This window comes from Mobula hypostoma, chromosome 4, assembly GCF_963921235.1.
Source record: "Mobula hypostoma chromosome 4, sMobHyp1.1, whole genome shotgun sequence".
Classification (NCBI taxonomy): Eukaryota; Metazoa; Chordata; class Chondrichthyes; order Myliobatiformes; family Myliobatidae; genus Mobula; species Mobula hypostoma.
This window is the reverse complement of record NC_086100.1, coordinates 38654699-38669078: the sequence shown is the minus strand read 5'-3', so window position 1 is coordinate 38669078 and position 14380 is coordinate 38654699. Positions and strand designations below refer to the sequence as shown.

The following is a 14380-nucleotide window of genomic DNA, read 5'->3' as shown; positions in this document are numbered from 1 at the left end:
CTAAATTGCTGTGGGCATGTAAATATGATTTACTTACATCCAGTTATGTCTCTGTTTCTCAGAAGGCAAATGAATTCGCATTGCATGAGTGGGAATTTAAAGCATCCTAATTCAAACTTCCAAAAAGTTTCCTTTCTAATCCCGGTTAAACAACACTGTTCCGTACGATACCATAACCGTTATGTTATTATGTAAAAGCCAACTTTCTTGGCAACTATTCAAAAGTACATTTCAGCATTTTAAGTTATGTTAAACACAACTAATTGCATATTGTGCAGTTTAAGCATATGATTAATGACAGTCTGAAACTAAAGTCCGTAGGTCAACAAGAAAGGACACTGCTGGCTTTTTTTTCAATTCTGCTGACCCATCTTAAGGTCACGATTGATGTTAAATACAGTATTTATCCTGATTAAAGTTTACAGATCCGATTCTTTAAAAGTGTTCAAGGATTCACTAGCAAAATGTGGGTTCTTTTTAACATTGAATAGCAGCAGGTATATCTACATGATATTGACAGGCTTGCAAAGGGTTAAGGGTGACACCACATTTTTATAAGCTTCGAAGTGCGAAACAATTAGTTGAGTGAAGGTTGCGTTTCTTTGGGTCGTGTTTGTCCTGAATTGTTATTTTAATTAATTTTAAGTTAGTGGATCACGAAGTTGGTGATGAATTTGAAACTGGCAAAGCTCTTGGCGAAGAGGTAAACACATGGATAAACGTCATAACCGTGCATATTGTACAACACAAAAATGGTATGTTTTATATATGACATAACAAATCTTTCAATATTTTATTGTCGGCATAGGGTTTTAGAAATAGCAGGGTTGATTGCACAAATAGATTAAATCGCACACAAAACAAAGGGTACAGCTATTGGTCTCATGTTTACTAAATGGTAAACTCGGTGCAATCTGATCGCTAGTGAAAGCTGACATGCTCAGGCTCCCGGAGCAAAGGCTTGTCATACCTTCAACAGATCTTTAAAGCTGCAAAGGACGTACCCTCGAGGCAGTCTTCAAGAAAATACTGGTCTGGCATTTCGTCACAGACAGTTTTATAGGATTTTAAAAGCCCGATCAAACGGACTGAGAAAGATCTACATTAATGTCCGGTTGGCAAAGTAAGACGGTGCACCTGCGGGGTATCCTCTATCTGTCCCGTTCAGTGGTGAATGGTCTTAAGATATATAATTCCGAACTAAACAATGATCACTTAGCAGCATATTTAAGAACCACATTATTTGCGCCTGGGAATTTCCATCTTGCACTGGGACCCACTGTCACAGACTCGTTTCTTTTGTGTCTGTTAGCGCACCATTCTTTATTATTTGATTAAGAGTAATGCGCATGTTAAGAAAAAACTTTTTCTGGACATTATAAAGGCACTCCTCGTAGATTGCAAAATGTGTTCTGAATTTAAACAAAAGCACTTTTCTTCAGAGTTTAAACAAAAAAAAACATATTTGTCAAGGAGAGTTCCGGTGTAACAAAGTCGAACTTGCTTTTTAACAGGTGATAAAGGCAGCCTTGAGCTACCTGGATTTTACTGTAATTGGCTTCAATGTGAGACGATGCGTCTCTCTGTGTGAACGTTAGAACTGCCAGATTGTCCGTTTGCTAATCCACTCTAAAGATTCGTCAACCGTTCTGTTTAATCTGATCCATTCGAACGAAATATCTCAAACGATTATAATTAGTAAACTCTAAACCAGTTTGCACAGGACACTGCAGCCCCCAATTCGTACGGGCTGGAATCGAACGCGAACACCACACTCACATTTTAGATTAAGCCTGCAAATAGTTGGTGTGTATGACATAGATGTGTGCTTGTGTGAATGTGGTCAAACCATATTAAGAATTCAAAATGAACCCATGATGGGATTTTTTTGTTTTAAATTGCCATATGTTATACGTTTTAGAACCATTTAATAAATGTGGAAGCCAACAATGGAATAACTGTAGAGTCGATGTGAGTTTTCCTGCCATCGCGCCGGAAATCTGATTTCCCGCGCAGCAGCTTGATGCTTGGGAACAAAATGGGAAATATCTGAGGCGCCAGATACTCATTACTTATTCATACTATTCATGAGGCATTATAATAAAAACGTAGGTCTCAGAACGACATTTTAAGCTAAACGGGCAGCCTGAACCACTCCCACCCATTCTGCCCCGCCCCCACTCTATAATATATGCTATAACAAGCGGGGTGGGGAAGAGATGATGTTTATTTCAATGAAATCCGCGTCACTCCAGGATGAGGAACAACGTGGTGGACTCCATGTGCTAAAATTGTTCCTTCCCCCGACCCCAACACACACACACACACACACACACACACACACACACACACACACACACACACAAAGACGTTGCTAATGTTTTTGCTGTCTGCTATCCCAGATTTTCGACATGATTTTCTCATAGCACCTTCCCTATAAATGTGCATTGATTAGGTGCGCGTATGCTTGTGTGTGTGTGCATATATATCTATATACGTATACAAAAAACAGGGTACATACATTATGTTACGATATGGAATACCACGCCATCTTTGGGCATTCGAAGGCAGAGGAAATGCACCTTTTTCATCTCAGATCTACTAATGGAAACACAGTCAGAGTACAAAACTTATGAAGTTGAAACTCTGAAAGGATGATTAAAGACCTCCGATGGAGAAAGAAGGTCAATACCCGAAATATTAATTATTATTCTCTTCACACACGTGTGATTTCAACAATTTCAAAGTTTATTAAGTATTGAGTATTTCAATTTTTATCGTATCTTCTTAGTTAAAAAAAGCATTAGTCAATGTCTTCAGATAGATAGGAGATATTAGGGCTGATTATTGGTTTGCTGTTTTAAAAAGTCTGAACACGCTGGTAATTCACATGCTCTGTCATAGAAAAGTGCCAAGGTTGTCCAGAGACTGAAAGGGAGAAGGACGAGAGGAAGAAGAGTAACTACTGTATGGCAGGGTGCATGCCAGCCCCGCACATCTACTGCAGGTGCCCAAAGAACAGTCCACTGCACAGTAGCGTTCAGATTACTGTTACAGATGCCAGTTCGAGTTTCTAAGAGCTGCCAAGTCCAGATGGCCGCTGATTAGCACACTTGCGAATGAAACTTCGGAGGCAGATATGGTCCAAAATATCACTGGACAAGTTCCAAATCATTTGCCAGTCGCCAGGATACTGAAACCGACCTATCAATAATCACTTAGTAGTCACCATTCTAGCACTTTATTGACTTGGAGTACCTTGCCCACTGCGATAGTCTTTATAGGAACTACTTTGCTTCCCATCATTCGGTATTCGTATTGAAGTAGAAAAGATAACATGAAGCTTCATGTCGTGAAAGTACCGCTATAGGCAAAGCAAAATGTTTGACGCGATTAAGTTTACTTCCAAGCTCATTTTTTCAAATGCATCTAGAATTGTTTAAATGTCAACGCCCTTAAGCATTAACGCCATTGACTGAGCTCGATGCCCGCCTGAAAGCTCTGTAGCTGATTCAGCAGCAACTTTCAAAGCGGAATCGGAAATATGCCTGAAAAGGAACCATAACACAAGTGTATGAAGAAAGAGAGCCGGGGGGGGGGGTTGTGTTGTGGTGGGGGGAGATCTAATTTGTTATCTCTTTCACCGAGCAAGATGGCCCGAATGACCTCATTCTGTGCGGGTACATGTTATGAATCTATGACGTTGACAGCACTTGCTGGTTGCAGCGGGAAAATCTAACCACCATCCTCAACATTATGGACACGCAGATTTGGGTGATGCACTTTTGTTTATGATACATGCAATTAAATGCAGATGCATTTTCAATTATTGCATTTCAAGAACTGACTACTCCGTAAAACGCTTAATAGTTAGGGTTAGAATTTACTCTGCGCTTTGGGTTTGTCTGGATTAATTCTTTAAAAAAAACTTTATTTTCACTTTTAAAAGAAAATCGGTAAAAATCAAAGCCAATTCGAACACTTTTTTTTCTGAAGTCGGCTTTTTTAGTACTGTTATTTTCAAAATAACATCGATCTGTCCGGATATGTTTCTGGATAGGCACGAAGCGTGGGGTGGCTGGATGGGAAATGTCCAGCTGTTTCTATGAAGTACCTTTGTTATTCTTCAGTCAAAAGTCAGAATCTAAATTTATTTTTAGTGCAATTCAAATAATCTACTTAACAGGGTGTCAACAGCCCTTGCATACTAACACGGATTCCAGAAATGTGCATAAGCACGGAGTGACGGGTCCTTGTAAGAGTAAACCCCTTCTGTCACGTTTTACCCATATCCCGTTTCACTCCGATCATGTGTGTCACTGTATTTACAATAATCTGTTTTCGGCCTTGTCGAACAGCTCACATAACCTATAACAGGGATCGATTAAACGTGATGCATATCCCGTTCCTTCCATAACAAATGCTTGCACTTATTCGTTGAAACCCTGTGTCCTATCATGATTTTTTTCGACCTTCAGACGTCAGGCAGTAGCAGAGGTTGCAATACCAGTAAAAAAAAGTGAATGAACTTTTTGGTGGTTATTCTGTACGTCTTCAATATCCAGGTCCTTGTGCCCTGGTAACCTGTTCATTTTTTTTATATATCAGAGTAATGTAGGGTTGGTGTGTTCTACACATCTCCGCAACCCTGCTGAGCGGAGCACTGGTATCAAAAGCCCGCATTGTTCTATGCATGTGGCAAACCAAGTACAAAGGGATTTGAAAAGGCAGCAAAATAGTGACGTGCTAGAAGCTGCATCCTTATTACTTTTTTTTACTGAGGAAGCAAGTTTTTGACTTGGCGAACGCTCCCCACAGCATCGGCCACTCTGATGTGGTTGTGGCTGCTGACGCAGGCGTGGTGGGACCCTCGGAACAACTGATCAGTTAGGTCACTGTCCTGACTCCCAGAGTTGAGGGGCCACCTGTACCAACTAGTCCCAACCTATTCTATTTCCCGCCTCCTTGAGTATAACCGCAACTAGCGTTTGAAAGCCTTATCAACAGCTGATGCTTTCAGAGAAACGTTGCTTCCGCCACTTTCCTTCTAACATTAAGATGAGTCGCTTCAAAACAAGTTTAAGATCCATTGTGCTGCAGCTCGATGTGACGTATTTGGGCGCCATGTACTGGCTGACTGAGAATGGGACCATGCAGAAACCACTTACGGATATGTAAAACATGAAGCTGTAACGCTCTACTAAATACCCTCCACCTCTCCAACCCCAACTTCCTCGCGAAAATATAAGGTTATAGTTTGGGCTGGCAATTATGGTAACATTTGAAATGTAAACAAATGATTGCACTGACGCATCTCTCGAGGAGCTTTGTGACCAGTGTCGGCATTACCTTGTTTCCAATCACTAAATTTATTATGCCATATCAATCCAATCGTCAAAATGCCCTGCAAGATTAGGAAGGCCGTATGCCCATTTGTGCTTTCTGTTTCAATAAACGCACTGTGAGCTCCTACTGTTACTGTTCTAGTACAAGCTCCAACAAAAATCAATTAGCTGGTAACAGGTGCACTGAGTAGTGAAAATGTGCTTTTTGGATCAACAGGTCTTATATTTATATATACTTTTCTGATGAAACATTTGAGTTACCTCACTTGATTCTATGATATATTGCTATGACCTGGTTTTGGTCAAACAAAAATTGACAGAAGTTGAATGGTAAGATGGTACATTAAGCAGAATGACATGAAATAGTTTATTACTTGGTCGTTTTTATTTTGCCATTTCAGTTCACATGCAGTGAAATTCACAACGCTAACTTTCCATATATTTTTTTTACCTTTCAAGATTACGTGACTCAATGTGTACAGAATCGCACAATAAGAATTGCAAAACGCACTGCCCTGGTTAACACAATATAACCTTTTCTGCAGTTTGAAGTGCTCTCTAGCAACCGGGGAAACGAGTGCATTTGTCTGAGAAAGATTTAGACTGTTGCTAGGCATCCGGTGCAAAAATTCTTCTATAGGTCGTCAGAGTCTGTGTGTGGCTGTGTGTGTCAGAGCAGAACTGCAGACATCTGTTGGAACTTCCATATCTCTGTTGTTCATTTACAGGAGCCAACTTAAAAAATCTCCACAATTAGATCTGCATTGTATTTCCCGACAACACTGCGCAGAAAAAAGGTCTTCCCTGTCGGGGCCAATCCAACGAAGCGTTTGACGTTATTAAATAATAAAGCGATTGTGATTTATATTGTTGCCCAGAAAAAGAGGCAATTATCCGCTCTTATGTTTCCATAAAGATCGCATTAACTCGAATTAGTAATCAAACAATATGCTAGCCTTTAAAGTACGAGATCGTGATATTACTGTTATGATTGAGCATTATTGGTTTCTCTTTGTCGACTCGACCAATAGGCACCAATGCATACTGGAAATGGAAAGGACACACATCTTAACCAAACACGTTTAAACTCTTATTTCGACCATAACGATAGAGATTAATGTAGTTAAGGAAATCTGCATTTTTATTATTTTCTCGCAGCGAGGTATGACATTATAGTAATAAAACGACTGGGCGTTTTAAAATGCACTAAACAAATAGTGAACTTTTCCAGCTATTGACCACAAAAATATTTCTATTGTGCGTGATTCTTTCTTTTAACGGGCTAAAAACAAAATATATCCAGTAGTTTAACGAACAAATATAAACTTCTTAAACTTTTAAGGTGTACGACAAACTTTGAACACGTGTATTTGGTAGATAAATGGACAGAATTCTGCCGCTCATTTCCTTTAGTAGACTTCTAAATTGAAGCAAAATATGCTCTAAGAAAATAATGATATGATTTACATTTATTGCCATTTGCATCTGTTATATAACAATTTGTAGAAAATCAAGTTATATATATGTGTTGAAATACATACGGATTTACAGATTTATATGTTTCATCTTTTCACTTCGTACAATTATTGCATTTAATTTAATCGGGTTGCATAGAATATTTATTGATTTAAACTGAAGTGTGACAGACCATCCATAAAGATTTACAAATTTAAATCAGCCTTGAAAGGAAATAGGTTTACCAAGCAAACTTTAAAATCCTTTCAGGGGTCCTTAGGACGGAAAATGGAAGTATTAATACCGGGGATTAATCCCCGGTGTGTTTAGAGATGAAACACAAAGCGATCAAGTAGCACTTTTGGGTGCAAAGTGGGAAACTGTATTAGACTGAGAATAGCTCAGAATCAGCAGTTTGCACATCATTGTCACGTATTGTATTTGATACCATATGCATACATAATCCGTTGAATAATGGCGCCTAAAGTAAACCGACCTCTTCTCGGCTGCATAATGTGCGTTGGAATTAAGCCCTTTACACAGATCGTACACTGTCGTTCATTTAATCAACGCCACTCAGAGAAGACTCAACGAAGATCTGAGTTAAAATGTTCTTAGACAGGATAAGAATAGGAAACTTTATTATGCTTAATCTGAATTTACTTGTTTCTCACAGTAAATAAAAGTGTACCCGAAAACTTTTGAGCGCATTTAGCTCACTGCATGCGTTCAAACCCAAACGTGGAAGAGAAAAGTAATATAAATCTTATGAATATTTCGTACGATCCCGTCTTTGATTCTGAATGGGGTGACTATCATCCCACTGGTAACAATCATCAAACTAGAAGACATTCACCTTCAGTACTTAGTGAATATTCCAAGTGTGTGTGTGTGTGTGTGTGTGTGTGCGCGCGCGCGCGCGGGGGGGGGGTGGCTTGTTTTTTATTCAATCCATTGGATTAAGATTTGAAATCATTCATTCATTCAGCGCTAATCAAAATACTGGTCAATGACTTAGTGAAGGTTGACTTCGTGATGTTTTTGTGCAAATGCTGTGTTTATGGTCCTTGGCGAGCACCGGCAGGTTATTGACCCCCTTACTGCAAAACACAAATCCTGTATACATATATCTTTAACTGAATTTGACTAGCCAGCTAGGGATTGCAAAATTAAGTAAAAGAACCACCTCCAATGTTAGTTGAATAGTATCTCACAAACTATTATGAAATATTTCTGTGTAGCTCAAATCCCCTGTACTGCCAATTAACAGAAAATATATGTTCAGACCTCTGTTTCCATCACGGCTGTCCTTTTCTTTTAAATAAACAAACGAATTTTAATTGAGTTTGGTAATTCACAACAAGTTAGGCATATTACCAACACCAGAATTAAACTCAATGTAACATAACTGACAATGGTCCATCAAGCGAATTGATGACATGAGAAGCTGCACTGATAATGCGTTTGGCTTTAATACTTGGAGAATGCAACCATTTATTATCGCAGTTTATTTTAGCCCGGACTCCCATCCTCCGGAATGTAAATGACCGTATTAATCAAATTATCGGCATTCTTGGATGGGAAGTATGTGTGTTACTACTGTAACCCATTCTCCATCTGATAATCTCAGACAATCAAACTGCCGAGTTATGATTTACCTTCTGTTCCATATTTTACAATAAGCTTTATGTATACTAACACTGTTCTTAATAACGTTTATTTATTTTATTTCTGTATTCCACTTCTGCTTTCAAAGCATTATAAATTATAGGCGTCACCCAAAACCGTTACATTTCATTCTAGCAAATTACGGCAAAATATGACATAAAAGTAGGCTGGCGTTTTAAAACAACATATCATACTCTGATGATTGTAGAGAGAGTGGGAAAGATCATTTCATTTACGGAACTTCGCATTTGTTTCCACAATGGTGCAGACAAACTTGCAGCTGTGACGTCATTCTTCCTATATTAGCATATTGAGGGATGCAGAGCCTGTTCCTGGTTGATAAGGTCCTCTGGAGGAACGCACTGCTTGTTTTAATACCTTAATTACTTTCCCTCTATCTGCCAGCTATTTCCAAGTTCTGTAATTTGAAAAAGAAATCTTAAGAAATAACATTCCACAAAACGTTAAACAGACATTTAACAGTTCGTTACACCTCGGTTTTAACACAAATGTCACAGAATTATACTCCAATCTTTAAGAAGCTGACTGGCTTTTCTTTTTGGAGACCTTTCACCCATTTGTTCTGTGTTGAATAAGAGGTGCTTTTCTTGCCCACTGAATTTCTTCGATCATTTAAAATAAAATAGAACGACCGGCTATATAGGTTCGTGTTGCTTTGTTAGCGGCTTTCTAATGTGAAACTGAAGTCAGAAGCCAGAGATTTGCATGTGAACGTCCAAGAGGTGAAAACCTTGTTCGCCCCTTGGGTTCAACAGGGCCCTCATAGAATTTTAAATGCGGAAGTAGAAATTACACCTCGGAAATACGTCCTCCCAATCTAAACCACGCTTTGCGTTAACTGCCCGAAATGACGGATGATTCATTTTCAAGAAAGGGGCGTTAGAGTAATGTGGATCAGCCTCCTTCTTCTTAAACAGTCCCTCGGGTAAACTATCCACTCTGACCGTCAACTAAAACCAGATTGGTGCAAATGAGCAAGATTTACAAGAATCTAATTGTCCCCACTACATTAACTATAGTTACCTTATGGCGCCACTTTCAATGTGTACGTTAGTTTCATAATATATATAAACATAAATCACGAAAGGTACGATCTAAATATTGCATTAATCATTTCAGGGAATTTTGCAATCTTTAGCAAATAATTGACAAAATGTTACATACTTATTTGGATGCAGCAAGATTAGGACAACAAAACATAGAGGCCGACACAGCTAAAATCTCTGCTCGCTTTGTTACTTTCACCTGCGGTTTATGGAAACCAGGTCGGCAGTATTAGTGAAATCTGAATTACAAAGTGATGAGTACGACTTGTTCCAGATTACAAGAGGAGTGGTCTATTAATCTAAAATACAGTAGTAGTAAACTGAGATCTAATTGTGTCTATTCTCTCCATACACGATTAATGTAAAATATGTTGCTATTAGTAATATTTTGCTTTTAGTCGGTTTATTATAGCCAGGTGTAATGTGCAAAGACAATGAACTGTGGCATGGAGAGGGTTAATATCGAATAGCTGGCATGAAATTGAACGAAACTCCACAGGGTAGACTCGGAGAATTCAGTCCATCCATAACGTACCTTTCTCAGTTCTGTTGGTTGGGGTACAGGGAGGCTGGTGATCTACAACTCACTTCAGCCCAGAACCCAAATGAAAAGTCTCCAGTCACATTGTCCTTTTTTTTCGAAATAAGAAATGTGCGAATTCCATAAACAGAGAGAACCTGACATGCTGTTTAAAAGGATTCTATTAAAGAGAACGATGAAAATAAAATTTTTACATCCATCAAGAACACAAAATTTGCCCCTCAATACGAACTCCCGCCAGGACAATTTATAAAAATGCCATGAGATATCGCTTAAACAAACTTGCTTAAATTGGTATTGAGGTAAGGTGGGGCGGAGTTGGGAGTGGGGGGATTTGTTGGGGGATAGATTCCAAATTTTGAACCGTGGGAAACTGGGAGCCAACTCGCAAAAGGCAATGACGTCAGTATATGAACCTGCCCCGTTGCCAGCGCCGACTTTACTCAGACTCGTGAAGCGGCCATCCATTCTTTCTCATTGTTTTTGAAGAAAAAAAAGACCAGCAAAATACATAATAGTGAAAATGCAAATATTTATCCACGAGTTTTAAAAAACCTAAATTTGAACACTTAAATTGATAGATCGAGTCGAACTCCGCTCCGTTTCTGGTGTTTCTTTAAAGATGATTTGCTGCAAATCAAATTGAAGATAACTCAGCATCTCTGATACAACGCGATATATATCGACAATACAGGAAATGTCACTCCTGATTCTACTCAATCCCTACTGCGGTTGATTGGTGAAGCATTGCTAATGACATATACTCGGTGCTAGTTTATGCATTTCATTTAATTGGCAGGCCTCAAAATCTGACAAAAAAACGGGAGCCGTGATTGAAGTTGGTCTGCGCCATGTTGCCCTTAGTTCGCTCGCTGCGGTGTTGAATAAAGAGATAAAGTTAACGAAGATATACAACGAGATAGCTTTAATCGAACAATTAAGTTTCAATGAGCTAAATAATCCAACACAAAATGTAATTTTGGGGGCCGAATAAGAAAAAAATAAACTATGATACATTTAAAGATCATCCCCCCCCCCCCCCCGTTAGTTAGGTTAAGCAATTATATCTTCGTAAGCATGTACAGAACATGACTGGATATAAAGTAGATTCTACAACCAGTTGAAGAAGTGACGAAATTGTGATAAGATTTTCTTTTGAATGGAACACGGTATTTTTAGCGTCCGATTCTGCTGACGACTGACAGAAATGAGGGTTCGTTCAGTTTTTCAAATGGAAACAGCAATCGGGCTGGAAAGGTGGCACCTGTTGCGCCATAATCAGCCCCTTGGGTTCTGCTGCAGTTTTCCTATTGACGTGTTGTAAGTTGCACCTCCTATCGTTTTCAGTCTCCTACACAAACAGCAAATCTCCACATTCTGATTTGAGTTTATTTATTATTACTTTTCGGCTCCATCCAAGTGATGGTGAGTTATTGAAAGTTAAACCTATTTAGTATAACGGCGGCATTTAAATTGTCCCTATGTAGTGGCTTTAAATGAGAATCCCATCACATATCCACTTAAGAGGTACTGCCTGTCCCTCCGAGGCACTAGGCAGGTTTTAAGCTATTTTCTGTCAAAAAGCTGTCAGCTGGAACCCTCAGCGGACCGGGACACAAAGGTCTCGTTTGAGACCTCCTAGCTGATTTAATACAGCATTGTAATTATTAGTTCATGTTCCGTTAGCTTATCTATTCTTATTCAATGTATATTATTGTCAGGTAATCTTACCCAACAATTACCCTAGCTTTTTATCCTAAGATATTTGTTTAGTGCAGTTGTTCCATAAAACACATTTTATTACGTGTCAAAATTCTGAGAATACAAAACCAATTATTAACGCAGGATTATCATGATAATTTATCAATAATCTTGTATTTTACTTTTAAATAACAATCATTCACAGAGTTTACAGTGCTCGCTATACTTTCATTCACGAAAGCCTATTTAAGATCATTCGGGTAGGGGCGGAGAAAATCAGTGGGACGTTAAGCCTTCTTCGGAATAGTCTGTCCAGAACTGCCTCTATAGATTTTATCAATAATTAATTTGACCAAAGCTGTCTGACCCTGTCCTGCAAAAACGCGCTTGACACTGTTGACAACGGAGTTTTAGCTTCGCATGTAGTAGTGATCTGCCTGTATAGTACAACGAATGCGAAAGTACAAATTCTCCTCGCGCTAGTGCGTTGTTTGATTTAACACTTAACAAGTTCGCCCGGAAAGCATGGAACATAAATTGCAATGGAAATATTCAGAATGGAGGTGATTTTCCATTTGGCAAATTAAATGGATATAAATTCTACTCCGTAGTGAATTTTATACCTGTTTAAAGACTCTTTAAATATAGAATTCTGCAACTAATCCTCGAAAATGTAGAGTAATAACAGTGTCATTTTGTTAATTCGTGATTTGTATTACGGAAATTAGCTAACAATTTTATGTTGGAAATTGAGGATAACCCGGCAACATCTACTTAACTGAGAAACTGGTATAACTTCACATCGATGTTAGAGGAAACACCTTTCGCAATGTATAATTTATCTCATAATTGTTCGAGCCACGGAACTGCTCCTTTTAAATGAACGCGGGGACGTTAAGGCCACATTCAGTACACTTCTTTCTTATGTACATGAGAGGCCAATTGCAACCATCACCACATGAATAATCCCTTATGCATCACACATGCTGTGCAATTCTCAAATTCCTTTGGTGCCATGCAGAAACTCGGGCCTCTGTTTAACAGGGCATTTAAAAAGGGACAATACTGTGTGTGTGTGTGTGTGTGTGTGTGTGTGTGTGTGTGTGTGTGTGTGTGTGTACCTGTTACTAAACTCCTCCCAGTTCTCAAGTGGCTGCAAAACTTTTGCTATTCCCTTCTTGTTAGTATCCGGATTCCTTTGAAAAATAACAATTCAAATATTAAGCACAAGAGACATATTAAGGGAAAACATTATTTGTCCTTCTTCCTCTGGCTATCAACAGGTTTAAAACTGTCTCGCAACTTTCTAAATCGATCTTTATTATCACCCTCTCAAAATGGTAAGTATTTTCTAAGCTTCATAAGGTCCCACCGTTCCAGTTAAAATATCGAGATCCAATTTCATCAGGAATGGTGAAATCAAGTATGTCATTACTTCAATAAGAAATATAGGGCCAGTGTCTGTGGTTAGAAATGATCCAGAAATATTTGTTGGATTCATTTGTTGTTCTAAACGGCAGCTGTAATGAAGGATCCCAACTTCATTGGCCTAGATGGATACATATCAAAGTACTGCTCTTTCACTGTAGTAATACTTATACCGCAAGCTAATACAAAATGATTATCAAAAACTGTGTCTTATAATTTAGTTAAACTGAAAAATTATATGTTCATATTTTCTCCAGTAAGGGAGTTAAATTATTACAATAAACACAGTAACTAATTCTGAAGCTGCAGAAAGAATATTCACATTCTCTCCAAATTTTCGTTGGAATCGGGAGAGGGAAGAGCTCACAACGTTACTGCATGGACCAGTATTTCTTTTCTTTACTGGAAGCTTCGAGAATTTGACTGATGTCGATAGTTGATATGTAACGCAGAGTTTTTCCAAACTGCGTTACTGTGCAGAATCAATCTCCAACCCCCGCTGGGAATACAGAAACAGGATTAGAGAAAAAAAACCCTCGACATTCTGCAGTAAAATGCTCCCTTCACGCGCTTTAACACGGCTTCCAACGCCTCTCAACTTCTCCCGGGGGCTTTTGGGTTGCCGATGGCTTCTGGTAAAACATATACAAGACTTTTCAAAAATAACCCCTTTCCATATCGTCCCAATAAAAATGCTTAATTACGGGGTAGGTTAATGCTTTTGAACCGAATGATAATTGTATACATATTTATAATACATATAAATATCAAAGCTAAATATTTTTTCCTGGTCATTTGGGGACAAGTAACGGCAAAACAAAAAAACGGGCATCTATAACTGATCATTTCACTTCCTGGCTCCTTTTATATGAATTAAGATCTGTGATGAACAGAAGCAGAGCACGTTATAGGTCTGTAACAGGTCAAAAGTTGATATTTTTAATTGCCACTATGTGGGGGAGGAGTGTAAACGCGCTCACTGTAGAGCCTAAACTGTTAAATTTGACAGATTGAACTAACTCGAACTACAAAGAAGCAACACGCTAGAATTTAGTTCTTATGAACATATAATTTGTTGTATTTTCTTTAACACTCATTAAAATTCAGGCACCTTTGTTTTGGGGATTCCACCAACCCAACAGCGCAGATATAAAGGACTTCGCAAGCAGAGAGCA

The 14380-nt window shown here is 38.7% G+C and overlaps 1 protein-coding gene across 2 annotated transcripts in view; it reads right to left on the bottom strand.

The window, feature by feature from the left end:
• sox2 (SRY-box transcription factor 2) overlaps window positions 1-14380 on the bottom strand; it is a 177565-nt gene that overhangs the window by 160745 nt on the left and 2440 nt on the right. The window contains exon 2 of one of the 2 annotated variants that reach the window (XM_063045659.1): window positions 5743-8886. The exons of the other annotated variant lie outside the window; for it this stretch is intronic. Within the exon in view, the coding sequence (XP_062901729.1) occupies window positions 8852-8886 (35 nt within the window). The 3' untranslated portion in view covers window positions 5743-8851. Of the gene's footprint in view, window positions 1-5742; window positions 8887-14380 lie in introns of those variants that run through there. 2 annotated transcript variants of the gene reach the window in all.